This window comes from Anticarsia gemmatalis, chromosome 2 (assembly GCF_050436995.1).
Source record: "Anticarsia gemmatalis isolate Benzon Research Colony breed Stoneville strain chromosome 2, ilAntGemm2 primary, whole genome shotgun sequence".
Classification (NCBI taxonomy): Eukaryota; Metazoa; Arthropoda; class Insecta; order Lepidoptera; family Erebidae; genus Anticarsia; species Anticarsia gemmatalis.
Genome location: NC_134746.1, coordinates 6,835,580 through 6,861,735, shown reverse-complemented (window position 1 = coordinate 6,861,735; position 26,156 = coordinate 6,835,580). Strand labels below are relative to the sequence as shown.

Here is a 26,156-nt window from a genome sequence, read left to right as displayed (position 1 = left end):
CGGGGAGCAAATTTTCATAATTGATACCTTGAGACGGTACAATTTTCTTACAAATTTGTGTTTGCGTGTACCTACTTAGTTAAAAATAATTACAAATGACATCATAATTCATTACATGCCATCATAATGAATAAAAATCGACTAAGAAAATATTTTTAGACGAATTACGAATTTGTTGCCTGTGTCAAAAACCTCATTAATGTTCATTCAAATTATTCATTCGTTCGCTACATTTGGTCTCATTCCCGATCATTCATTAATCATTCATGAAATTGCTTTTTGTTTAGCTCTGCGTACTAATTTGTTTTCTTTTTATAAATGGATTTTTAAACACGTTATACTTATTAAATTACTTCTTAGCATAATTATAATCATGTATGTTTTGTGTAGACTTTAAATGAGTGGTCAGTATTACTGTTTTATAGTGAATATGTGAAGTTGCAGTCGTGTACATTATCCTTGTATATTTACTAGTGCTATTGCGAAACAGATACATCTTTCTACCCAGTCACCATGGGTATTATGTACGAGAAACGTCCTCTGAAGAGGCCTAAGTTGGGTCCTCCGGATGTGTACCCTCAAGAGCCTCGACAGAAAGAGGACGAACTTACATCCACGAATGTGAAACATGGATTTTCCACGACACCACAGTCCAATGACGAGTTCGGTACTGCAAGAAATCTTAATTATTCAGCGGCTAAGGTAAGTGACTGTTGTCAGTTATTCAAACACTGTACATTTTCACCTTTAAACTGTAATAAATAACTAAAATAGGTCACCTGTCAGTACTCGCAATCCTACATAACACATCCACAATAATATGCCTACCAACAAGCAACTATTACTTATCAGAATTTCTAGATGTCCTTAACATTAAATACTATTATTCATTCAAACTTACTGACACCAAGCAAATCTATATTTTATGTGTATTTGCAGATAGGACAGTTTTTCTCTAGTATTCTGTCCAAGAAAGAAGAGTTGAACACTTTACCTGACTGTGGAAGGAAGAGGCAGCAAGTGAACCCTAAGGACAACTTCTGGCCAGCTACTGCTCGCACTAAAGCGCAGATTGAAGCATGGTTCAAAGATTTAGCAGGTAAGCTACCTATGTTATCATAACACATTTACCTACTGTGTAACTTATTTCAACAAAGTATTAAGTTATATATTTAAACATACTAAGTTTATTAGGTCTATCCTATATCTATACTGAACTGTTACAAATATGTGCAAATGTTCTTGAACATTTACACATTTTCAATGGCCCAAGTATAGTTCTGCAGTGTGTGAATCGAAAATAATGACTTAACTTGTTCGCTGCCCCAGACGAGTCTGTGCGTTTTGTAATGTTGCAATACAGCAACGCGAAAATGCACAGACTAGGTGCCTCTAAATTTGTGCTTCTGTTACACACACACTTTTTAATGAAAAGTCTTTAAAACCAAACTTATTTCAGGGAGCAAACCTCTTTCCCAATTGGCAAAGAAAGCACCAAACTTCAACAAGAAGGAGGAGATCTTCATCACTCTGACTGAATACCAAGTGTCTATGCCTCGGGCTGCATGGTTCATTAAACTCAGCTCGGCTTATACTGTTGCTGTTTCTGAGGCTAAGATCAAGAAGAGACAGCTGCCTGATCCTACTACTGGTAACATTATAGTCTTATTACACTCTTTATTTGTTCTTATTATGGCCTGATGATCTAGGGGTGATTATTTGTGGATCCATTGTGGTGGGATGACAGAGGATAGGCAGATTTGGAATGAAGAGAAGTCTCTGTCTAACAATGGGACTCATTAAGGGCTGGGTTAAGAACAAAGTGGTTCCATAAATTATAGTTTATGTTGTTCATGAGTACTAATTACTATACAGTATAGAGATAGTCTTGGCGAATAAATTTTAAGAAGTATGGGTGGGTTTAAATTTTTATTTCTGTTATTTCTATGCAGTCTGAAATTTTTTACCTCTTTCAGAATGGACAACAACCTTAATAAAGTTCCTGAAAGACCAAATACCAAAGTTGGCTGAACATTACCAAAGTGCAGTTCCTGGTAACATTTCTGATAAAACACCACCTTCGCAGTCTGGTATGTACTAAATAATCAAAACATTATCATACAATGTTAAATAAGCACTGTATAAAAAGTATGGGTGAATTGATAATGTATATTGTTTAAGGTCAAGGCACTCCTAGCCACAACTCCTCAGGGAACCCTCCTGGTGGGTCCACTCCTAATTCTACAGTACCTAACTCTATGCACTCTCCAGGGAATTCTAGCAGTAAGTACATTTAGTTAAGAACTATAATACCACTTAGACAGTGACAATTCAGATGCTGGATATAAGGTTCAATGTGCATCTCCAAAATTGGCTTTGCAATTTCTGTGTTATGTATAAAAGACATTTCAAATAGTCTTGGGTCTATTAACACTAGGCTAATTCTGCTTAGCATAACATAACATAAAGATCAAATAATCTAAATTCTATCCTAAATCAAACACTACAGAGTTAATATTTCAATAACACAATATCTTCAGCCTTAGGTTCATCAACTCCCGGATCAAGTGAGAGCACTGACTGGCGCCAAGCTCTGAAGCTGTGGAACTACTGCTGTCGCCTCGCCAAGTACCTGTTAGACGAAGGTCTGCTCGACAGACATGACTTCCTCACTTGGATCATTGAACTGCTTGACAAGAGGGCTCCTGATGATGGGCTTTTGAGGTGAGACATATCCTATAAAAAACTAATTTTCATAGATAATGGCCATAGAAAGGCCAGAATGAAGAAGATTGGAGGAGGCCTTTGCCACCTGGCAAACGGACACGCGAAAGTGGAACACAAAAACAATATACGAAAAATAAAGAAGATACTGTCATGTCCGAGAAGAGACTATAAACTAAATAAAATAAGATGCATAGATAAGATTATTTTAAGTTTGTGAAAATTATGTTCTTTTGAAACCGATAGCAAACTTAGATGTCGCTCAATTTCAAATATTGCAATAACTACGAATATAATAGATATTATAGTGTCAGACACAGCATAAAACTGAAGTTTTGAGTGATGATTCAGGTTTCAGTATTTGGTCAATATTGTATCGACACGCCGTGTCGGTGCTTCGTCTCATTTATCCATTAACGATATTTGAAGATTTAAAATTTTCTTTCTCTCATAGATTGTTCCTACCACTGGCTTTACAACACATGTCAGAGTTCGTCTGCTGCGAGAGCTTGTCCCGCCGTTTAGCCACGTCCTGTGCTAAAAAGGCGGCTGCTATATGCTCAGTGTTGTCTGATACCACACTGAGGACCCTCAACCAACCTGCTGTGTTTACGAAGACTGTTGAGAGGAATCCAGGTAACATTCAAAATATGTTTTATGAGAGCTTGACCACTTAGATAAGTGTACTGCATGAAGCAAAGTTTTGTAAGGTTTTTCATCTACAGGACTACAGTAAGAAATTAGATTATGAAACAGTATTTCTGGAGTGCATATATTTTAGTTTCAGTAGTTCCTAAAAAAAAAGCTCTAGTCGTGTTTCTACACTTAACGGTTCTTGTTTCAACAACTTTCATCTAAATTATTTCTACAGAAACAAATGGAACACCGATGTCGCCAGCGCCCGACACGAACGCAGATGTCAAACCAAACATATCACAAATTAAACGAGAGCCGACGCCAGTGGAGAACCAAGGCACGCCTAACGCCAACCATTCTCTTGGCACCCCAAACCCGAACCACAGTCTTGGGACCCCTAACCCTAATCACAGTCTCGGGACCCCAAACCCGGCTCAACCCATGGATGTGGTGAAAGAAGAGAGAGCGTCGTCTCCTAGAGAAACGAAACCGACGGTTAATACTGTAGTCACGGCTGCTTTGAACCCGGTACAAGTCGGGTTTGGAGAGATACTCAACTGCGCTTATCATAGAGATGTTATTATACAGCTGGCTACCATTTTGCAGGTAAACAAAATATAAACATAATAGCAAAATATAATGGCAATGGAGAATGTTACTAGGTATGCCAAATCGCTTGAAATTTTGACTCAGTAAAGCCTGTACATGTACATGAAAACTAGTTTTTGTTTTAGTCAAAAATACCAAGTAGTTTTGATTTTACAAGCATTCAAAGTTTCAAAAAATATCGAGTCCCGCTAACAGCGTGACGTCATTGTACACCACGCCGCGCGGGCCGCGTCCCGCTTAATATCAAGTCTCCAGCCGTAGATGTAATAGCTTATGCAGTATTTTATTGTGTTTTCGTCTGCTTATTACATTGAAAGTGTAATAATAGTAAATATTATTAAAAAAAACTATGTGAGCCAGATTAAGCATAGTGTACAATGACGTCACACCGTCACCGTGCGGTTACAACTTGTTTTACTTATAAATCGGAAACTAATTGACGTATCAAAGTAATTCTTTCACTAGTATTTTTTATTTTTAACAGAGAATATGGAGAGCTAATAATCCAAATTTGTTAACATTCTCCATTCAAATTGGTTTAAGAACCTTCTGAGATTGGGATTGAAGTTAAAAAAAAACCTTTTTTAATTGACCCTCTCAGATTGGCACTTTAAATAGATAAGGTTACTTTTCCAATGATTTGGTGACACACAATCTCGTAAATTACTTTAATAAGTAAATTCCGTAAATACTCGCAACTCATTTAACTACAAACAAGATTTTGTATTCTTTCACATATAATATTTATTTATATATTAGATAATACATAATTCTAAAGCCGAATCTTAATGAGACTTAATGACAACAACTACAATAAGCTTTTACCTTGCAGATAATTTGTATAGAATGTCCAACCGCCATGGTATGGTCTGGTTGTGGCTCATCACTGCAAGGTTCACCTCTAGATTTACTGCCGTTACCACCTTCGGCACTACCCATGCCTCATATGGACACCGCTACTACTGAAGAACATAGGAAAATGGTAAGAATTTTTCAATGCTTAATTAAATATGTCGCACATATCCGTGCCCGCAGTACAGAAACGTATACATACGTGCACAAGTTTAAAAGTACAATTGTAGCATAGTTATTTTCGAAATATACTAAATAGTACATTAATGGAATTATTTTAATGCGAGTGACTTTTAAATTAAATAGTTGTTGCAATGGTTGCTTATTTTAAATCTGTATTTTAGGTGTATGAGGCCGAACAAGAAATCTCGGCCAGAAGCAAAAAAGCCGAAAGCAAATGGTGTACTGATAAATGGCAGACGAGTTCTCAAGGTAAAAAACACACTTATAGCTTAGTATAGATCATTAAACAGCATCACTTCAATGATCTTTAATTCTCTTTGTATCTTTGTAGCTCGTGTGTTAGCAGTTTTAGAAGCGCTAGACCGCCACTGCTTCGACCGCGTGGACCCTAACAACAATCTGGACACGTTGTACAAAGAAGTGTTCGCCAACTGCCCGCCGCCTTCCAAAGATAGCATCGATACCAAAGACCCGGTAAGTAATTGAAATCTATAAATTAATGAATTAAACCAATTACGAGTTTATTTTTAACTAAATACTATTAATATTTGTCTCTTTCTGAGCAGAAGTCTTGCCCCTATATGATATGGGTCAAGTTCCAAACTGTAACCATTTCCTTAAGCGGCAATCGATAGATCGACTTCTCTCATGTTTAGGTCGCGCGTAGTTCGACCAATCAAAGACAATGTCGTTTATCGACTTTTTATGGTTATGCATTGCTCTTCTTTGGAATATTATATATAATTAATATAACGTGTAACGATAATAATATAATTGTTGTTCGTAGGAGTGGGCGTGTCCGTACAGCGTGGTCCGCGTGATCTGCGAGTGGGCCGTGTGCAGCGCGCGCTGGGGCGAGCACCGCGCGCAGGCCGCGGCCGCGCTGCTGGACCGCCGCCAGCACCACACGCTGCACCACCACCACGAGCACCACGCCACCGGTAACTACACCACACTACACATCACCACTGAGCAACTCAATAGGCCTCAAACTAAAATATAACTTTTTGGCCTATTTACCCCCGGTTTCTGAGGTACATTTAACGGCAGTTTATCTATTCAATAGCGTCAAAACTCATACAAAAAAAAACGCTATTGAGTAGATAAAGTACCGCTAAATGTACTCAGAAACCAGGGGTTAGTCATCTCTGCTTAAATGTATAGCTTACCGATTGGAATTTTGACCGACCTAATAATCATCTAATTCCGTCAAAAACACTGCAACATATAGATTTCGCTACCAAACACTCTCCCCCTCAACACCTAAGTATTATTAAAAATAATAATGAAGATTTATTTTATGTTTTTGTTACAGGCTCAGACGACAAAGAATCAATTAGTTCTGGCACTGGCTTATACAATGGTTCACCGATCTTCCAAAATCTCCTTCTTCGCTTCTTAGACAATGATGCGCCTGTTCTTGGTAAGAAAAACTGGTACCCCGTCACATAATTTGTAATTATGCTCATAAGTATGTGTATCTCTGCCATGCATGTGGCAAAGTGAAAGAGACAACTCAAGACGTATTGGTCACATTTTTTTGAGTGGCCTTTCAGTATTCTATCATTAATATTATGTTTTAATTTTTTAGATGAAAGTCCAAACGCGCCACCGGGCAACAGGCAGCAGTTCGCAAACTTGGTGCACCTGTTCGGTGAACTTATTCGTCGTGACGTGTTCTCTCATGACGCGTACATGTGTACGCTCATATCTAGAGGTACGTATACGCGCACCTACGTAATACGTTTGATAGAGTAGTATATCGTTGAAATACTGTCTGAACTGTTGAAATAATCGTGTGGCTACGCAATCATTACGATAATGACGCCTTTGCAGTTGCTGAGTTCATTAAATTGAATACAATATAAAACAAATTTTCACTTAGTACACAAACATTACAACAGGTTTTAAACAACTCTTATGTTTTCAGGAGACCTAGTATCCCCAACGGAACCAACATCAACGGGTGGAAGTGTTCATACAGTGGCGCCTCCTGCGAACAGCACGGGAACTAATCACAACATGGATGAAGACATCTTCGCTGGCATTGATTTGAAGCCTAAGATGGAGGTACAAAACTCAACATAATAAAAAAGCTTTTGAAAAAAGGTTTATAAAATTGTCAGAATATTATCTAATTTGTTCTTTGTGCTAGGAGAATGTACGAATGGATCTCGATGATTCGAAGATAGATGATGATCTTGACAAGTTGCTGCAGCATATCAAGGAAGACCAACAGAACTCTATGGACGCACCAGACAGTCCTAAGGATCCTGGTGAACCATCCCACAGGTAAAAAATATTATTCTCGTATTGGTTTTTTGCAATTAAACGATTTATTTATAGTGTGTTTGACAGTTATGTAAGTAATAATAGTAGTAAGTGTATATTACAATTACGTTTTAATTTGCAGCGTGAATTCCCCAATGATGGGCCCGAGTGGTATGAGCATCCCGGGAATGCCGGGCATGAGTATGGGACCGATGTCTGTACCAGGTAAGTGCTCAATAAACGTAAGGTACTTTTTTTGAAGGAATAAATGTACACATTCATGTCAACCTAAGGTTTTCCTTCCTGTTACCCTTCATCGTTTGCGTAAGTCGTTCGCGCGCATCGTCGACATAGAGAAACACCCTTGAATGTCAACATTGCAGTGCGGAATTCTTTAAAACATCGAGTACTTATAAACGTACCCCCGACCATCATATGCCACTGTCGTTAATGAAGGAAGAAACTTAGGCTAAGAATGGTACCCAAGATTTCAATGCAGAAGCACTTATTCCCATTGTGTCAGGAAGACAGTTAACTGTCACCAACTATTGCTATAATCTAGGCATATTTTCAGCCTATTAATCCTATAGTTAAAGTACGGCCGCTGAGTTATTACCGATTTGACTGATTATTCTTTAAATTAATCGATATAACCTTGCACGAGCGACACATTTGCCGAATGATATAGAATACCTTTTCAATATACAACTTTATGTCAAAATATCAGAATTAAGTAATTTTCCAATGAACACTGTTTTAAATCTTAAAATAGTTTGTGAATAATATGAAAACATTTATTTTTTGTTCTTTGGCGCGCTTGTACAAAGTTACATCGTGCGGATTCGTGCGTCTAGTTTTCATAGTGATGTGCTTAATAGTATTCTGTCCGAATTCATTGGAATAGTTATAATTTTTATTTCAAGGAATATTGATGGAATATAGGAAATAAGGAATATGGATATTTATTTTATTTCATCAAGGATACTCCACCTAATGAAGATCTTGCGTCTTTCACTATTATTGGTTTTGATTTTATTTAATTACACTCTATACTAGAATATTTAAAAACAAACTGTTCCAAAATGATATTAGGGTTACTGGTTCAGTCACTTCACTAGTATTGTCAATTTGTCATGTGTCAAATCGGTAATAACTCAGCGGCCCTACTATAACTTTGTATTTTGACGCAGGTATTCGCACCACAAGTTCAGGACCCTCATCAGGCTGCGGCGGAGGTGCCATCACAACAGGCACCGTGTCGCGACACTATCACTACACATTACACTTTCCACTGCCGCCCGCGGAACCGGAACACACGCCACACGATGCCAACCAACGACACATACTACTGTACGGCGTGGGAAGGGCCAGAGATGACGCTAAGCATGCTGTCAAGAAGATGACCAAAGGTATGGAAAATATAGTTTGACAATCCCTACACGATAATAGATAGTTTAAATTGTGCAATATTTTTGACAGATTAAAAACAATAACTGCAAACTTATGTACATTATTGTTAGGTCTATCGGTGGCTTTACGCTAATGGCTAATGTTAGAAGGTGTTGCGAATTATTTAATTTTTTTACAGAAATATGTAAGCTGTTCTCTAAGAAGTTTTCTATTGACGTCGCTGAAGGAGGGAAAATCAAGAAGCATTCTCGGAGTGAATTCAACTTCGAGGCTGTTACGCAAAAGTTCCAGGTACCAAAAGTTTATAAGTCTTTCAAATTACGCATAAGTACTACGTTAATTTATACATGATTTTTTAAATAATGTGATTTTACTAGACTTTTTCGAAAAGGATTTTTATGGCTTGATATTTCAACACAGATAGCAGTGGCCGGGAGCACAAACCCCGTGTCATGATGGCATGACTACATGTTATAAGTGTAAAGGTATTATTTAGCTCAGTACTCACACCGCTATGTCCCTGGGTGCAGGCGATGTCGATGTACGAGCAGGGCGCGGTGTCGTGGGCCGTGGGCGGCGCGGTGTGCGAGGCGCTGGCGGCCTACGCGGCGGGCGCCACCACGTACCTGCCGCAGCCCGAGCACGTGGCCTTCGCGCTCGACCTCATGGAGATCGCGCTCAACGTGCACGGACTCATCGACACTTGCATACAGGTACACTTCACTGTAACTCAAGAGCCACATTTTTTTATGTAAAATACCGATTTTTGGTTATGTATGATACGGGTTTGCGTAACACGCACCTTTCCAAGTCTTTCACGTTATTAATTTATCGTTAAACTTTCTTTGTATTTCGTAAAGATTTTCTACTTTAACAGAAATTACAGTGATATTTCTAAACGTACAGAGGCGCATCGCTTTATGTAGGCTCATTTATGTCTCATCAACTTGGCACATTTTTTAGCAAATTCGTGCCTACATATTGTGTGTACGTACCCGTATACCTTTGTATTTTGTACTCTGTCACGCTCGTAATAATGTAACATCCGAAAATTACACTTGAGTTAATAAAGAAATTAAAACATTATATTGCTAGTAATTGCTAGTAAGTAATAATAAAGTTGACTATTTAATGTTTGTACCCAGATACTGAAAGAACTGTCTGAAGTGGAGAGCGCGTTGATATCTCGTGGTGCGCCGAGCAGTGGTCTGGCCGCGCCTCGAGCTTACACCTCTGCTCTCGCTCTGTACACGGTCGGAGCTCTTAGGAAATACCACTCGTCGTTACTATGTAAGTTTACTTTTAGTTTTATCTTAGTTATTAGCTATTACGTATTATTATTATACTAGCTGACCCGCGCAACTTCGCTTGCGCCACCGAAGAGAGAATGGGTCATAATTTTCCCCGTTTTTTGTAACATTTTTCGTTGCTACTTCGCTCCTAATGACCGTAGCGTGATGTTATATAGCCTATAACCTTGCTCGATAAACGGACTATCTAACACTGAAAGAATTTTTCAAATCGGACCAGTAGTTCCTGAGATTAGCGCGTTCAAACAAACAAACAAACTCTTCAGCTTTATAATATTAGTATAGATTTTTTCCGTAACAGCGAATACCGGCTGCGGGTGGCCGAATGTGTTCATGAAAAAATTACTAGCCTACTCAGGTGTCTAACAATAAAACGGCTTGTTGTAACCCCAATTCGCATGCAATACAGATCTAACAGTACAAGCTCTCACGCATTACCAATTCGCTGCATCTTCTATAGTCTATAAGGACGTAAATGAGTCCTTAAGTATGCCAAAGCATAGTATCCGCCATTGTAAGTTTGCATAAAGGGGTACAGAAAGATCCTTTCCATTACTGAAACCGATAACGGCCGCGGAACCGAAGTTTTTCTTAAGAAATTTCTATGTGTACTTTTGTGTCCAGTATGCGTAGAGCAGACATCGGCAGTGTTCGAGCAACTGTGTCGCTTAGTGAAGTGCGTGGTGAACCCCGGCGACTGCGGCTCGGCCGAGCGCTGCGTGTTGGCGCAACTGCACGACTTGTACAAGGCGGCCGCACATTTGTTCCACGCGCCACACGCTGATACGTTCGCTAATGCGTATCCTAAGATCAAGTACGTATACCTCCTATAATAGTATTATTTAGTTTTAAGTATAGCCTTGCCCTTCAGTATAATATTAGGTAGATATTGAGAGTGAATATTTATTTTTCTCTACATTTGTTTTTGTTGTACAAATAATACTTTCTTACAGTCGCATATAACTGTATAGTGTACATGCTTATTGAGAAGATTAGTATTGGCTACTCCTAATAAATAGACAGAACTTGACTCGTTTTATTTTGTTGTTTAAGTCCTAGTTGGCAATTATTATATTGTGTGTGTATTTTATCATAGGCAAGCCCTCTACTCTCCGCTGCAGCCAACGCCGTCAAACTATCCTTACAATCCGCAGTTCCTGAGTGAATTCTTCACGAATCCACGGAAAGGTATGGTGTAATTTTCTTCGTAACATTAATATAACAACTAAAGTATTATAAATTATTCAATTACCAATCATATTTGCATATATTCCAAGTACACGTGCATTTATTTTGAAGGTAAAATCGAGATAGCGTGGGCCCGTCAAGTGGGAGAGTCGCCAGCTAACAGATACAGTTTCGTCTGTTCTGCAATGCTTGCTGTCTGTCGAGAAGTAGACAATGATCGGTAAGTAACTACCTCTATTTATTTTTCTTTATATTTGTTTAGCAATCTGTATGAGAGCGTGTATTTACACGAAATAATTTCATTTTTGTTGATTCACGCTTCACTGGCGCTATTAAGCTTCCAAAAGCGATTAATCTTACAGTTTGTAAATTTTGGAGCTGTGCTTACTGTCCGGGATCAACCATAATTATTATGAAACGTTTTTTATAACAAAGGGTATACACGAATAGCAAAGTCTCATAGAATGTTGTTCAAATTGCCTGGTATTCATATGAGTATCATGGATTCAATTTTTTATGATTTGAGTGCTATGCATGTTTGATGGACGTATAACGGTATCGCGTGCTCGCAGCGTGAACGAGCTGGGCGTGGTGTGCGCGGAGATGACGGCGTGGTGCTCGGGGCTGGCGGCGGAGTGGCTGGGCGCGCTGGTGGCGCTGTGCGGCGCGCAGCACTACCCCGGCCTGCCCGGCGCCGCGCCGCCGCCGCTGTACCCCGACCTGCTGCACCACCGCGACCTGCACGACGCGGCCGCGCACGACGCGCTCGCCGTCTTCACCTGCATACTCGTCGGTGAGAACCACCTCTAACACTATAGATCCTTTTAATGGGGCCTTTTTACTATAAGGCATCGCCTTTGATTATTCTGAAATAACTTTTTCTTCAAGAAAAACTTTTAATTTCAAACGCTCGCACATTCGGGTTGAGACTCTGGCTATAAACAAAAATGTATTCCTAAGTTATCTTTCGAAATATTCTCATTGATTGCCCGAAATTGGCTCATTAAGTCGTTGGTCCCGCGCCCGGCCTCTCACCTTTTGTGGCGGCTATTTTTTCAGAATCGTAGGCGGCCCTTGCTATGGTGCACACTTCAACACTATAAACCAAGTAGTCAAATGTAGATTTAGAGTACATTTATGGTAAACCTACGGTTTGTTCCAGCGCGCCACTGCTTCTCACTAGAAGACTTCGTCCGCCACGCGGCACTGCCCTCTCTTCTGAAGGCATGCGGCGGCGGTGGGAGCGGCAACCCGGCGAACGCGCCATCCCCCGACACCGGAGCGAGGCTCACTTGTCATCTACTACTGAGGCTGTTCAAGACTGTTGATACACCACAACCTGGTACGTCTACGTCAATAAAACTTAAAAGGCAACAGCTCATTTAATTCCGCCTATACGAATAATCTATAACTTGCGTTTTGTCCAGTTCCACTACTCCTGTTGGAACATATGTATCGATTAATTTGATATATTTGCCGTTATGTACCTAATGTATTAAATACGCTATCAAACACTTCACCGTCAGTTGTTAAAATCTTATTGTTACGTAACTAATGACTCTCTGATAGGTTGCAACCTGACGAAGATATCTGTAATTCTTACCGCAAATGATTGCCATTGATTAAAATCTTAGCTCACTTAATAACTAAAACTAATTAATTCTTGCTTACCTAGGTTTATATTCCGTGTCAACGTCACCCGGTCCGGGCGGCGCGGCGGCGGGGGTCCGGCTGTCCTGCGACCGTCACCTGCTCGCCGCGGCTCACAAGAACATCGGCGTTGGACCCGTACTGGCTACATTGAAAGCCATACTTAGTAAGCGTTGGTTTACAATATTACATTTTTAATAAACCATGGCAGTATAAAAAAATTAAAAAGGACGGCTTATTTCTGTTTGAATATACTGGGTATGTCGATTTTTATTTATATTAAAATGTCTGTAAAGCCACTTTTGGAAAATCTCTTGATTTCGATGTACGATAATCTACCCAAAACGTCTTAAGTTATCCTCGAATTAGGATAACTAACGAAAAATACATCTTGTATCTTAAGTTTTACGTCACATAATATGCTGAAAGTAAAACAATCAATGCTTACTTCACGATTCATCGTGAATAGAGATTTTGATAAACCAAACTATAGTTCACCCATTAATACAATTTGTCCACCAGTGGTAGGCGATTCGACCGCCCGCGACGGCGGCAAGTCCGGCAAGAAGTCATGCGAGTTGTCCCACATATTGGGCACGAGCGACACGGTACCCACTGACGCGCAACTAGACCTCATGTCGTAAGTATATCAGTTCTATAACACATATTAATTTATTAGTTTCTCATCATTTACGTTATAAATCCTTGAAGTAATTGTAACTTTTTGGTAGTGTTACTCGACCACAGAAACCTAAATAAAGTGATAATAAGCAACTACTTATACTATTGAGCAAGTTATCACTTATATTGCATTGTTCAAAAGTTCTCAGTAATATAGAGAACTTAAGAGCTGATATTGTCTGACAGCTGTAGATTTTATGAAGTATTGTCGAAGTTACAAAGTCATTCGCTTAAAAGAAGTCCTTTAATACTGAGAAACAGTTGTGGCGATGGAAGCAAAAATTAGACCTTTTAATGTCTCCTCGTGGTTGAGTAATAACTACCAACAGTATAATTAAAATAGTCATCATCAAGGATCATAATGAAACCATATAATTATATAAAGGATACACATAATGACTCGCGTTATTTTTTTATCCTTAGGATGGTAGATTCAGAGATGAGTGGGGGCCATAGAACTCCTAGGTTTGTTTATTTTGTTATTGAGTTACACGGTTGCACATCCTATGAACGGACATGGCTTCACTGTGTACTCATTTATGTACATACTCGTTTCATTCTCTTTACATGACGTACACTGTTTTGTTGGCGTAGCTAAGCATCACTTGATTATCTTAATATTCGTATATAACCGATTTAAAAAAGTGACTTAATTATTGGAACCAAAGGATTCGTTAATCCCCTTAAAAGCTATGAGCAAAAATTTTAATTTATATTTATGTTTCTGTTAATTTAACCGGGCGGTTAGTTAATTTCCACCGACCATAGAAATAATAGTTTATGCCATGCATCCCAGAAGTCATAATCCGTGGCATAAATCGTCTAACTGCACTTGTCATATACGCGACTCGCAAGTTAACTTAACCAGATATTTTAATATAAAAAGATGTGTCAGAAAAGTACAGTCAACTTTGTCGTATTATAAATTAACATAAGTAAAAAAATATATATTCTTTGGTTTATGTATTGTTAGCTACGCCAACGTTCACTCGCTTCGCTTCTCTTCATATTGTTTTGCTCGTCATCATGCTGTGCCAAGGGAAGTGTCGATGTGTAGTTGCTTCACCCTGTCTATCTAGAGGAGATCCTACGTGGTTGTAACGTTGTCCTTCTAACTAATGCACCTCTTTACTTACAAATATTCAACCTCTATGTATAGTATTATAGTTTATTCGAGTTCTATAATAGTGATGTAATTATAATTGTCGATTAAAACTGCTATTACATAAAATAGGTTTCAAATGTTTGATTTGTGTTTATGTGACTATTGTGTACCCTTTCGTTTCTGTTTTTTATTTCAAAAACTTTTGAATTGGTTTACAAGTTACTGTGACATTTCAATCAGTAAATAATGCCCCAAAAGTATACAGTTAAAAATTTTAACTCTTGAGCCAATTTTTTGAAGTTGAGTAATCATTTTTGCTCCGCGGCTATTATTTTGACTCGAATAAACTCCATTATTAACTTAAATAACGATAAACAATTTTAAAATTAACAATATATCATTATACTTTATTAAATATTTGTAAGTAAACGGTCCTTTCCATCACGGTTGTGTTCGTCCACAGGTCCGCCATATTGTGTTAACACTGCGTACAATCCAGTTCTATGTGTATTCGTGTTCACTACTAATAACACATACACATCTTCCTTAAGTCTCGTAGCCGTAGTGTGAATTAGAACACTATTGTGATTGTCAAACATTATGTTTGGGTGATTCCTGCTTGTTCATTGTATAAACTAAACAAATGAATCATACGAAACTAATGGGGTATTTGGTATTGAGTGGTAATACCATGTTCTGTGAAATTATCTTCCATGATACCTAAGTAGTGTAGAGGTTGGTCAGAACTTAATTTCTTTGGCAAAGTAGATCATTCATTTTGGCACTTTAAAAAACGGCCCAAAAATTTATGGATCCTGAATGATCTCCTTTATACTTAAACTCATAATTAGTTTAGTAAGAAAGTCTAATTGAGTAGATCCTGACAATATAGAAATTGTTTTTCTATAATCTATATCGTACTACAACTAGGAAAGAGCAATAAAGTATTAAAGTTAATTTTATACACCTATGGTTACTTTTTTTAGTCAAAGCTAACTGTTCACAATACAATAATGTTGGTCAACTTTGTCTGTCGTATCAAAGTAATATTTCCAAAAATAGGTTACTCTTGCTATCAACTGACTTACCTCTAACAAAGGGTATTTTGGAAACACAATTTAATAAGTGAATTGAATATAAAGTGAATGGTTGCAGGGGTAGCGGCGGCGTCGGTTCAACATTGTTGGACTCTTCGCAATCATTGTCCTCGTTGGCCAGGAGGGTACTGGCAGAGATATGCTCTGAAGAGTGGGTGCTACAGAAATGCTTACAGAACCCCGATGAGCTGTACCAGCCGGACATGCTGCTCGATCCTATGCTCACTCCAAGACAAGCGCAAAGGTAATATAAACCTTATTTTAAGTGACATTGAGCTGATTTACAACGTTGGAACAAGTGATAATTATTTCTAATATGCACATAACTTCGAAAAGTCATTGGTGTGTTGTCTCGGATTCGAACCTGAAACCACTTCCGTGGGAGACACAACTTAAACGACTCGGCTATCACTGCTCAACACTATACTAGTATACTATTTTTTGTATGTAAGCAATCTGTAAGCGTGACTAATGCAAGCATTTGTACATTGTTATTACACAGGCTGCTTCACATGATCTGCTACCCTGAATCAGCAAGTCACACTCATCCTGATCTCGATCAGAAGACGATGATCACACGACTTTTAGAGGTAAGCGTTCATTCTTAAACTGTTTTAAAAATCTAATGGTTTATCGATATACTTTGGACCCCTTTTTACGAAAATTGTGCGGAAGCAGGAGTAAGAAATTGGGCACACTTATAGTTTATGTGTAGCGGTGCAGAACGCGAATATTTTGTAATGATATTGCTTATAAAATACATTCAATCAATGAATAAAGCATTACACACACTAACATGCATTTGACATTATTTTGTATATATACATAGAGCACTGACATAGACAGAGAGTACCGTTTTATATCTTTACTGAGGTTTTACTGAATGTCATATTATTTTTATATTAAATAACTTATAATTAAAATTCATAATAGTCGATTTTCAAGTACTGGGCGAAAAACTGTTCTGTACTGTAAGATTGTTAAAATACATATATGTGTATTGTTTTAGAACTTAGAACAATGGTCGCTGCGCATGTCGTGGCTGGACCTGCAGCTGATGTTCAAGCAGTTCCCGAGCGGCTCGTCGGAGCTGAGCGCGTGGCTCGACACGGTCGCGCGCGCCTTCATCAATGTGTTCCAGCAACCGGCGCCGCCACCACCAGACAAGGACAGGTATATATAGCTACACAACATAAATCCCTGTTCCTGAGCTATAAGAATCTTACAACTAAGGCTTTGTAGACTAAAGTCGTCGTCCTTATAGATACTCGTTATTTTGTAACAATCTTTTAGGCTGTTTTTTTGTTCGTCATATAATTAAAATTTGGAAATTCGTTAATCTATTTTAAACTTAGTTACAATATAAAGCTGAAGAATTTGTTTGCTTGAATCTCTTTTACTACTGGTTCTAATTGAATAATTATTATTTTGTTTAATACCTATTCATCGATATATGACTAATAGGAGTGGAGCAGTAATGAAAATGCTGTGATAAAGGGATAAAATATGTTAACGCGGGCGAATTTATCAGAAATCTTTGTTTTGTACAGGACTGGTACCGACCGCGGCGTAGTGAGTACAAGCAAATGGTCGGAGTCCGTGTGGCTGGTGGCACCGCTAGTTGCCAAGTTACCTGCCGCCGTACAAGGCAGAGTGCTGAAACAAGCTGGACAGGTGAGCCAACTAATATTATTCACATATCTTTTCTCTACTTATTGTCAAAAAGTCAAAGTTTGTCGTCTGTTGTAATTTGCTTCGTAACTTACAGTATTAAATATCCAATAAAAATTTAAAACACTGCTATTTTGTATAACATGGCATTATAATGATTTTGAAGCTGTCAAATGATTGGGAAATTTTTCAATTCGATTACATACGAATATGTACTAAATCTATTATTTGCATAGATATTGGAGAGTGGTTGGGGCGCGGGGTGTAGCGGCAACTGTTCCAGCGGGGGTGGTGGCGGCGGCAGCTCTCATCGCGACTGCAAAAGCCACCAGAGTCCCAGTTATAAAGGGTGAGTGGACATCACGATGCGAAATACTTCACAAAGAATTTTTCATTAGTGTCAGTCATTACTCCTTGCTACACATCTTAATAGATTGTAATTTTTCCGATACTATAATTCTGTTTGCTTCTGCGGTTTGAACGGTGACGGCCGATATATTGCAATTAAAGTTTCTCATCGAGAAGTCTCGGTATTCGGGAACAAAATATAGTCGGGGAATGAGAAACCCTAATTGCAATAGTAGTAAATGGATACTACATACATCTTTGTATACTAGACGTGTGATGGTGTGTTGTGACATTTTTAAAATTTGTGTATACGGTCAGGTCTGCGGGTGGTGGCGCCGGTGGTAAGCGCGGGGTAAGCAGCGGTGGCTGCGGGGGAGGGTGCGCGTGCGGCGGAGGGAACGCCGTACGTCTGGCTAACGAACCACTACTGTCGCTCGTACTCACCTGTCTTAGACATCAAGATGATCAAAAGGTACGGACAAACCTCACATATGTATGTATAAAATAATGACTACATCAATTTAACATAATTATAATATTGTTATATTTTTTGTTTCGCTCTGTGTGCTTATATTTTGTTTATGCGCTTCTTATACCATACTTTATAATATTTACCTGTGTTTAAAAATGTATAACAAAATCTAATAATTATATTTTTCTTTATTTCTTAAACATGTCTGTATTTTGCTGAAAGGTTAGACAAAGGTTGTTTACGCTACATTTTTCTATTTATTTTATTTATCATATTATTGTATTGTACCGATCTCGAGATATACATATATCAATATGGCTTTATTAGCGGCAGCATGAAATGATAAAAATATCTGTTTGAATAACTATGAATACTCTGTGGCTCTTCATTCGAGTGCGGTAGCTTTATTATTTGTGCCGTCGTAGTAAACATAAACATCGAATAGGGTATGTAGATACTAGATATAAATATATAAAGAGCTTTCAACTAAAGCGACCGGCGATATGTTCTGCTGACGCTTATAAGCGATTGTCGCATAAGTAACTAAAGAATAAAGGTGATCTAATTCGGCTCATCGAGTGTAATCTGAAAGTAATATGTGAACGTAAGCGGTGGCACTATAAGGCGTGCGCGTGCAGGAGGCGCTGCTGAGCTCGGTGCACGCGCAGCTGCAGCACGTGGCGGGGCGCGCCGCCTGCGACGCGCAGGACGACGCCGCGCCCGACGCGCTCGCGCTGCGCTTCTCGCTGGCCGGCGGCATGTTCGACGCCATCCGCCGCTCGCACCAGCTCACCGCCGACTGGGCCGTGCTGCTCACGCAGCTCGTGGCGCACCAGCTCATCGACGCCTACAACAACAGGTACCCGCCGACCCATTCGGGCCTGCTGTGTCTCTTGTGTGCCGCTCTCACTACATTCCACAGACTGCTAAGCGCATTTTGGCGAGGACATTCCATGGATGGTGGCCGTCTATCATTGTCACGGGCATTCTGGTTGATTCTGGTTGACGATTTTTTTTTAATATTTTCAAAAAAACCTTTTTTTCTTTTTACTCACATTTAAAAATAATAAAATAAATTTTACCCATTACTGTCCCACTGCTGGGCAAGGGTCTCCTCCCGTAATGAGGGAGGGGTTAGGACTCACATTTATATTTCTTTATATTTCTGTAACCATACTTCCTTGTTACGAGGGTATTATTTCAAGGTTCACTTCGTTTCATATTTACTTATTTTAAAGGAAGGTTTTGGATTGTCAAACATCTTCAGCAGAAACCTAACCTATCACTGCAGGATCATACTAAACATCCGTATCGCGGGACATCGATCATGGCCGGGCAGACAGTGTATTTACAATAAATTAATATAGTTTGTGTCGCAGCAACCTGTTCACCACATTGATCGATATGCTTGCCACTCTGATACACTCGACGCTGGCGGACGGAGGCGACGACAACAACAGGAAACACTACCAGAACCTTATGAAGAAATTGAAGAAGGAGATCGGTGACAGACATGGACCTTCCGTGCAGTGTGTACGACAACTGTTACCGTTATCGAAGAATACTATTATTGAGGTAATATTTTGTTTTTAACCCATGAATTTTCATATAATAACAGGCTTATGCACAAGTTGTTTGTATTACGCGAAGTAATCCTTATTAACACGACGATTTTATCTCGAGGAATATTGATTTTACATGTATTACTTTACACGCAGGTGATTGCATGTGAGCCGATAGGATGTCTTGTGGATCAAAAAGGAAACAAGATAACCGGCTTCGATAGTGATAAAAAACAGGTAAATACTTGCAACAATATAAAATATTGACTGCCTCCGTGGCGCAGTGGTTTAGGTCGCCACGCCGATACCACTACGTCGGGAGGTCGTGGGTTCGATTCCAATTATTTGTGCGATCCACGAATATAATTGTTTCGGGTCTGGTTGTGCTTTGTGTCCGTCGTTTGTATGTTTGTAAAAGTCCCCGCGACACAAGAGCAATTCTTAGTACGGGAGTTGCCTTTAAAAAAAAAACGAACAAATATGTGTTGAAATATTGTTGCTTATATTTTTTCTTGTCATTAGGGTCTTCGTCTGACGGACAAACAACGTGTATCGAGCTGGGAGCTGGTGGAAGGTGGAAGGAATCCCGCACCGCTCTCATGGGCGTGGTTTGCAGCCACCAAGATTGAACGAAAACCACTTACCTATGAGAATGCACACAGGTACATATTATAAAACAAAGTCACTTCCGCGTCTGTCTGTCTGTACACGATTAACTCAAAATCTACCATACATATTTTCATGCGGTTTTTACGAACGGAGTTTTAGTCTATAATTAAAGAATGGTGCGAAATCCAATGTCTGTTTTTTCTTTGGTCAAAATCTTAACTCGTTTTTTTGTTCAGGTTGTTGAAGTACCACACACACAGTTTGGTGAAACCGTTAAGTCATTACCTAGAGCCGCTTCCCTTACCACCGGAGGATCTAGAAACTAACGATAGCAAACAGGTAAGAAAAACATAATACACATGTCATTAACATAAACATTACCGATCAAATTTAGTTCTACAAAATGTATACGTGCACTTATACGTAAAGTGTACGTAACCAGCGTATAACAATGCCTAATGTTTTGTATGTTTGTAAAGGATAATGGAAGTCTGGACTCAAGTCCCACCGGGGCTGGCAAGTCGAGATCACGCGTTGTACCCTGCAAGAATGTTAAAAAATCTAAACCTACGACACCGGTAAGTTAAGAACTACTTTCTTTCTACTTCTGATATTTTTGTGTATGCTTAAAGTGGCGTCTCCGCCTTTTGCTGATGCTCCAAAGATATACTATTGTATATCAACATCTGGATGTCCCTCCTAAAACAGAGTTATTCAAATCCAAGCGATACGTAACATGTTAGCCAAGATCACAGACACAGTATTCACGACACAAGTTTGTATGAAGAGAAAACTTTATAGTTACATTTTGTCCAGACGAACGGCGTGCCCCCGCAAGGCGGTGTGGGCACTCAAGGCATGCCGCCGACGCCGCAGCAACAGCCGCAGTTCATGCAGCCTCAACAGCAGTGGTTCCCGCCGCCCGGACAGAACTATTACAACCCGCCCGGCGCTGGACCCGGTAAGGATTTGATACAGCTATAACTTTTCAGTGGTATAGTCCATTTTACTCATACGCAAGGAATATGGTTTACGCACGTTAATATGGTCGAAGAATAAGATAAACACGATCCTGACCAGTATTATCATTTGCTAATATTGATTATGACACGATTAAATGCAATAACTACGGGAATACAATTTATTGTCGACGGACTACAATGTTTTCTACTGCCATGCTATGGTGAAAAGACTATAGTAATTGTAAAAGTTAGCGTAGAGTTCTAAGTTGTATACGCATCCGGTAGCGACGAATGCATGCGTATTTTATGCGAAGATATTGTTCCTACTCTGGTTATACTCATTAGCAAAATGAATTGTCAATAGCTGGTGTGAGTCCCCGCGGCGTGGCGCCACCGTCGAACAATCAGTCAAAGCAAGCGTTGAGCAACATGCTGAGACAACGAGTGCCTTTCAACCAAATGACGCAGATGCAGGTAACTTTCCAACACATTATATAGTACTAGCTGACCCGCGCAACTTCGTTTGCGTGTATCCCGCTACTTCGACAAATACAGTCAACGCACCAACACATATTGGATACTAATTTTCAATTCACAATAACTTCTCTTTCCCTTAACCGCGTTTAAAATATTAAAATGTTTTTTGGTTTCTGTGACTCTTCTTTGATCGCCTCCCCTATCAGTTTTTGGAAAAAATATTTAAGTAATGTACAGATTTTTTTTTGTCTTATATGTATAGATCAAAGTCGTAGTACCTACTTTTTAATATTATTTATTTTTTATGTACCGTTTTTTTTATATTTTTTGTTTTTTTTTATGTACTTGCCTACTTTTGTTATATACATCTAACTATTATTTTCTTGTTTACTTTTTAAATTATTTACATTCTACGTTTTATTACTTTTACTTATTTTTTATTTACATTTATTTTTAGAAGATTAACTTTGTCTACATTTTTTGAAATATAATATAAGGTATACATACATTTTCATTTTAACGATGAGAAAGGTTTCCCATATATTTAAAATTAAAGACTATCTACAATTAAAAACTACCTGTAGGTAGATAGATATACATGTTATTTTGCCCGCTGCCCCCGCCGCCGCGGCCGGCCCGTACCGTGCCGCAATACTAATATCGTGATATCTCCTAAACTATATGTCTAAATAACACACTGTAAACTGCAAAAATAATCTAAATTAAATGCTCGTGATGATGAACTTACTTATTTTGATAAGGATATATGTATTATTGGTCATATCACCAGTTAAACATCACCCAACGAATTAAATGTTTTTTTAATACAGAAAAGTAGTTTTTGTGACTTAAATAAAAAAGCTGGATATATGTCATCGCGGACTTTTTTGTAGAACTAATTAAGACCAATGTTTTTGCTATACATTGTTCTTACTTGTATCCAACGGTATAAGCGGCGCACGCACAAATGCAATCTTCAATTAGATTTTTTTTCTGACTTCTTGGACATAAATCGCTATAACTCAGCTAATATAGTTTCAATGTATTTCAATTATATATAAAAACCTGTCGGAGAAAATACTCTTTCTATTAGTGAAAACCGCATCAAAATCCGTTGCGTAGTTTTAAAGTTTTATGCATACGAAGGGACTACAGACAAAATGGGCGACTTTGTTTTATACTATGTAGTGATTTTACAATATTGCACTTAATAGTTGTAACTTTGATGTCTAGCCCATTTCACAATTCCATGGGTCTTATAAAAATTACAAACTAAAGAAATTGACTTACAAATGAATGGACCTGACTTAATAATGACTGATATTACAGAGCAGTGGATACCCTGGCGCACCTCACGCACGCGCACCATTCCCGCGGCAAACGATGAGACAGATGCAACCAAACCAAATGGGAGCCATGCAGTCTGCGTAAGTTACATCAACATACTCAATTAACCATACTTAATGTCTTGTTTCAATTCTGTTTACTAAATAGTACTTTAATATTTACCAGGCAAATGAACCCAATGAGTGGAATGGGCAGCATGGGACCTATGGGCCAAATGGGTGGAGTACAAATGCCAACTCAGATGGGAGGCGGGCAGATGGCAGGCGGACAGATGGGTGGTGGGCAAATGGGCGCTGGACAAATGGGAGCCGGCCAGATGGGCGGCGGCCAAATGGGAGGCATGGGCGGACAGATGTTTGGAGGACAGTACGGCGGTATGCAGCAGAGCTATGGAGGGTATGGGCAGCAGATGATGCAGGGAGGACAACAACAAATGATGAACCAGGTATGAATAATTTTACTTTAGCATATGCTAAGGTTAGGTTTATGTGAAACTTATCCACTGCAACAAAATATCTCCAGTAGTGATCAAAGTGTATTGTGCTTTCTCTACCACATAAAAACAAGCTCGACAATTCGTGCAATACCAAACTATCTACCTTTGAAAAGAACAAGCGCAACTTTTAATTTAAAAAACTGCAATCAAGCCAGCTGTCGCAAAAACATTCTATAATACTTTCCCAATTTCAGGGTATGGGCCAAAGCGTAAACCAAATGGGCCAACAAGTGAACCCCATGAGCCAGGGTGTGAACAGCATCGGTCAAAACGTAGCACAAATGAACCAGGGCGTCGGTCAGCCGTCCCAGATGCCGCAGTCCATGGGCCAGATGAGTCAAGGCATGGGGCAAATGGGCCAGCCTATGAGCCAAATGGGCCAAATGGGGCAAGGTGGTGGTATGGCGGCTATGAACAGTCAAGGAGGCTCGATGGGACCGCAAGGGGGTAATGCGATGGGAGCTTTCCCTGGACAACAGACATTCCAACAGGTGAACTATAGTATATTTTTACTTTAATCTTGCTCAAGTGTTTCATTGGCTTAAATTCGCGTGTTTTAATAGTCATGTCGAAATTCTGCCTCAGTCGATAAAATTATGTGGTAACTTCTTGCACCTAAATAAAGCTACAGTTTTTATATTTGGCTTGTGTTTTGTGTTATTGACATTTTGTTTTCTTTCTAGAATATGATGGGTGGCCGTGCCAGTCAAGAAGCATATTTGGCGCAGAGGCAAAATGCTCGTCCACCTTACATGCAGGTTCGTATAGATAATCACTTCAGTGGAGGAAACAAGATTTCGATGTGCACCGGGAAAAGAAGGCGTAACCCGACTATTTTGTGGGTCAATAAATGGAGAGACTGACACCATTATCGTTGCCTCATATGCAACTTCTTAGGAACTAGTCCTATAGCATGCCTACACTTAAATATATCTCTGTCTTAAAATGGACTCCTATCTCTAAAGGCAATTAAAATAAGGCTCATCTAAACATAACTCATCTAAACTCCACAAGTCTCAAAGTTAAAGATCTATATCACTATTCTATCTCAAAACAATATAACATTGCCTTACCTCTACAGCAAGCACCAAACGTGACGATGGGTGGTATGGGCGGTCCAGCGCCGCCATACCCTCGAGGTATGCAGCCGCAGCAGAGCGCTCAGTACCAGCAGCAGATCTCACAACAACGCATGCGACAACAGATGATGGCCATGCAACAACAACAAGGCGGACCACTAGTACAGCATTTACAACGACAACAGTATCAACCGCCATATTAATTATTAAATATAGCAAGAAACATTAATAACGAATGCCTTTGTGATTGGTCTATATATTTGTTTAAAGTACCAATAGTGTTTTTGGAATGCGAACTTTTTCATTTTTATACATAAAATGTCTTTACCATATCATAGTTTGAAAATGAACTAATATGTAGGTATATTTATGCGCATCTAGCCATACCTATATAGTATACAGGCATAAAATCTACTGGTTGGTACTCCTGAATGTACAAAAAATTATATAACTAGACTGAAATTTAAACCAACTTTGTAGAACATATTTATTAAGATTAAAGAAAATTAATTACAAAGTGCAGCCGTTATTAAAGTGTTCTATGCCTTTCAAGTATTATTGGACCAAGTACAGAAAATCTAACTTCGTGCTCGAGTTGACGATAACACCATTTTTATGGTTGTTGATAAACAGAAAATATAACACTCAATTTACGATGATCAGTTTGCAATTTAAATTCAACTTGTTGTAAACATAGCTTATTTACACGACCAAATGTAAATGAATTATTGAATTTGTACTAAGTAATGTACAAATATATGTCAATATAACAACTGAAAGAAAATGCCGTCCAAACAAATCACAAGCGGCTATATAAAAAACTATTTTCGGAGTAATGTGCTAATTTTACGAACTAGCACTGTATTGTGCTATAAAAAAATGACTTTATTGCTTTAGTAAGCAGTTATATTTCATTGAACTGATCATTCAGTAGTAGTTGAATCTGTTATAAATTAGGGAAATTACTATTTGTATTTATTTTTTTATTTATACAATGATCTTACCTACTTTGTGAGTTCTTTTCGTATTGGATGCTCTTGTGGCAAACGTTTTGTTCGTATTTATTATTACTGTGTTATGTAGAGTATTTTGTCTAATATAATCACATGTCGATTTTGTAAGCATACACTGTAATCGTACAAGATTTATATGCAAGATGAATGTAATGCCTATTTTATATATCTAGTACAATTGATGAACTCACATCTTATTAGAGTTTAAGTTAAATTGTAAATACTTTAAAATTTCATTTCTAAATATAAGAATAATTTAGAATACCCTTGTTTTATTATTGTTATATGTATATACCTTATAATATAATACAGATCAAGTCTTTGTAAGTAATGCAGCTATTACTGTACTATGGAGTGAACTGACTTAGCTGCTTCTCCAAGTAGTGATTACGAATCGCGCTCTC

The 26,156-nt window shown here is 38.7% G+C and overlaps 1 protein-coding gene across 5 annotated transcripts; it reads left to right on the top strand.

Annotated features, from left to right (window-relative positions):
* Positions 1-260: 260 nt before the first annotated feature.
* LOC142982015 (mediator of RNA polymerase II transcription subunit 12-like) lies at positions 261-26,014 on the top strand. Of its 5 annotated transcripts, none has more exons than XM_076128273.1 (49): positions 261-404; positions 491-702; positions 940-1,099; positions 1,460-1,651; positions 1,977-2,090; positions 2,182-2,283; positions 2,541-2,724; positions 3,179-3,360; positions 3,596-3,966; positions 4,802-4,951; positions 5,166-5,253; positions 5,336-5,478; positions 5,792-5,945; positions 6,320-6,427; positions 6,596-6,721; positions 6,935-7,074; positions 7,163-7,296; positions 7,418-7,500; positions 8,466-8,684; positions 8,864-8,976; positions 9,216-9,398; positions 9,831-9,975; positions 10,620-10,809; positions 11,092-11,183; positions 11,295-11,403; positions 11,756-11,976; positions 12,346-12,525; positions 12,859-12,999; positions 13,356-13,473; positions 13,938-13,979; positions 15,775-15,960; positions 16,219-16,306; positions 16,726-16,889; positions 17,267-17,390; positions 17,624-17,736; positions 18,054-18,207; positions 18,846-19,066; positions 19,575-19,782; positions 19,926-20,006; positions 20,292-20,431; positions 20,615-20,717; positions 20,858-20,956; positions 21,195-21,339; positions 21,705-21,814; positions 23,147-23,244; positions 23,330-23,609; positions 23,855-24,151; positions 24,344-24,418; positions 24,742-26,014. In XM_076128273.1, the coding sequence occupies exons 1-49, from the start codon at positions 398-400 to the stop codon at positions 24,940-24,942; spliced, it is 7,290 nt and encodes a 2,429-aa protein (XP_075984388.1). In that variant the 5' UTR covers positions 261-397; the 3' UTR covers positions 24,943-26,014. The 5 variants fall into 5 exon arrangements, with proteins under 5 accessions (XP_075984388.1, XP_075984397.1, XP_075984378.1 ...); XM_076128282.1 differs by having other exon boundaries at positions 7,160-7,296; positions 19,587-19,782; XM_076128263.1 differs by having other exon boundaries at positions 7,160-7,296.
* The last annotated feature ends 142 nt before the right edge of the window (positions 26,015-26,156 follow it).

What these genes read in the sequence shown, in the direction of transcription:
- LOC142982015 (XM_076128263.1), top strand. An exon ending in GACTGTTGAGAGGAATCCAG is followed by an intron (nt 3,361 to 3,595) that starts GTAACATTCAAA and finishes TTATTTCTACAG; the next exon opens with AAACAAATGGAACACCGATG. An exon ending in TACATTGAAAGCCATACTTA is followed by an intron (nt 13,000 to 13,355) that starts GTAAGCGTTGGT and finishes TTTGTCCACCAG; the next exon opens with TGGTAGGCGATTCGACCGCC.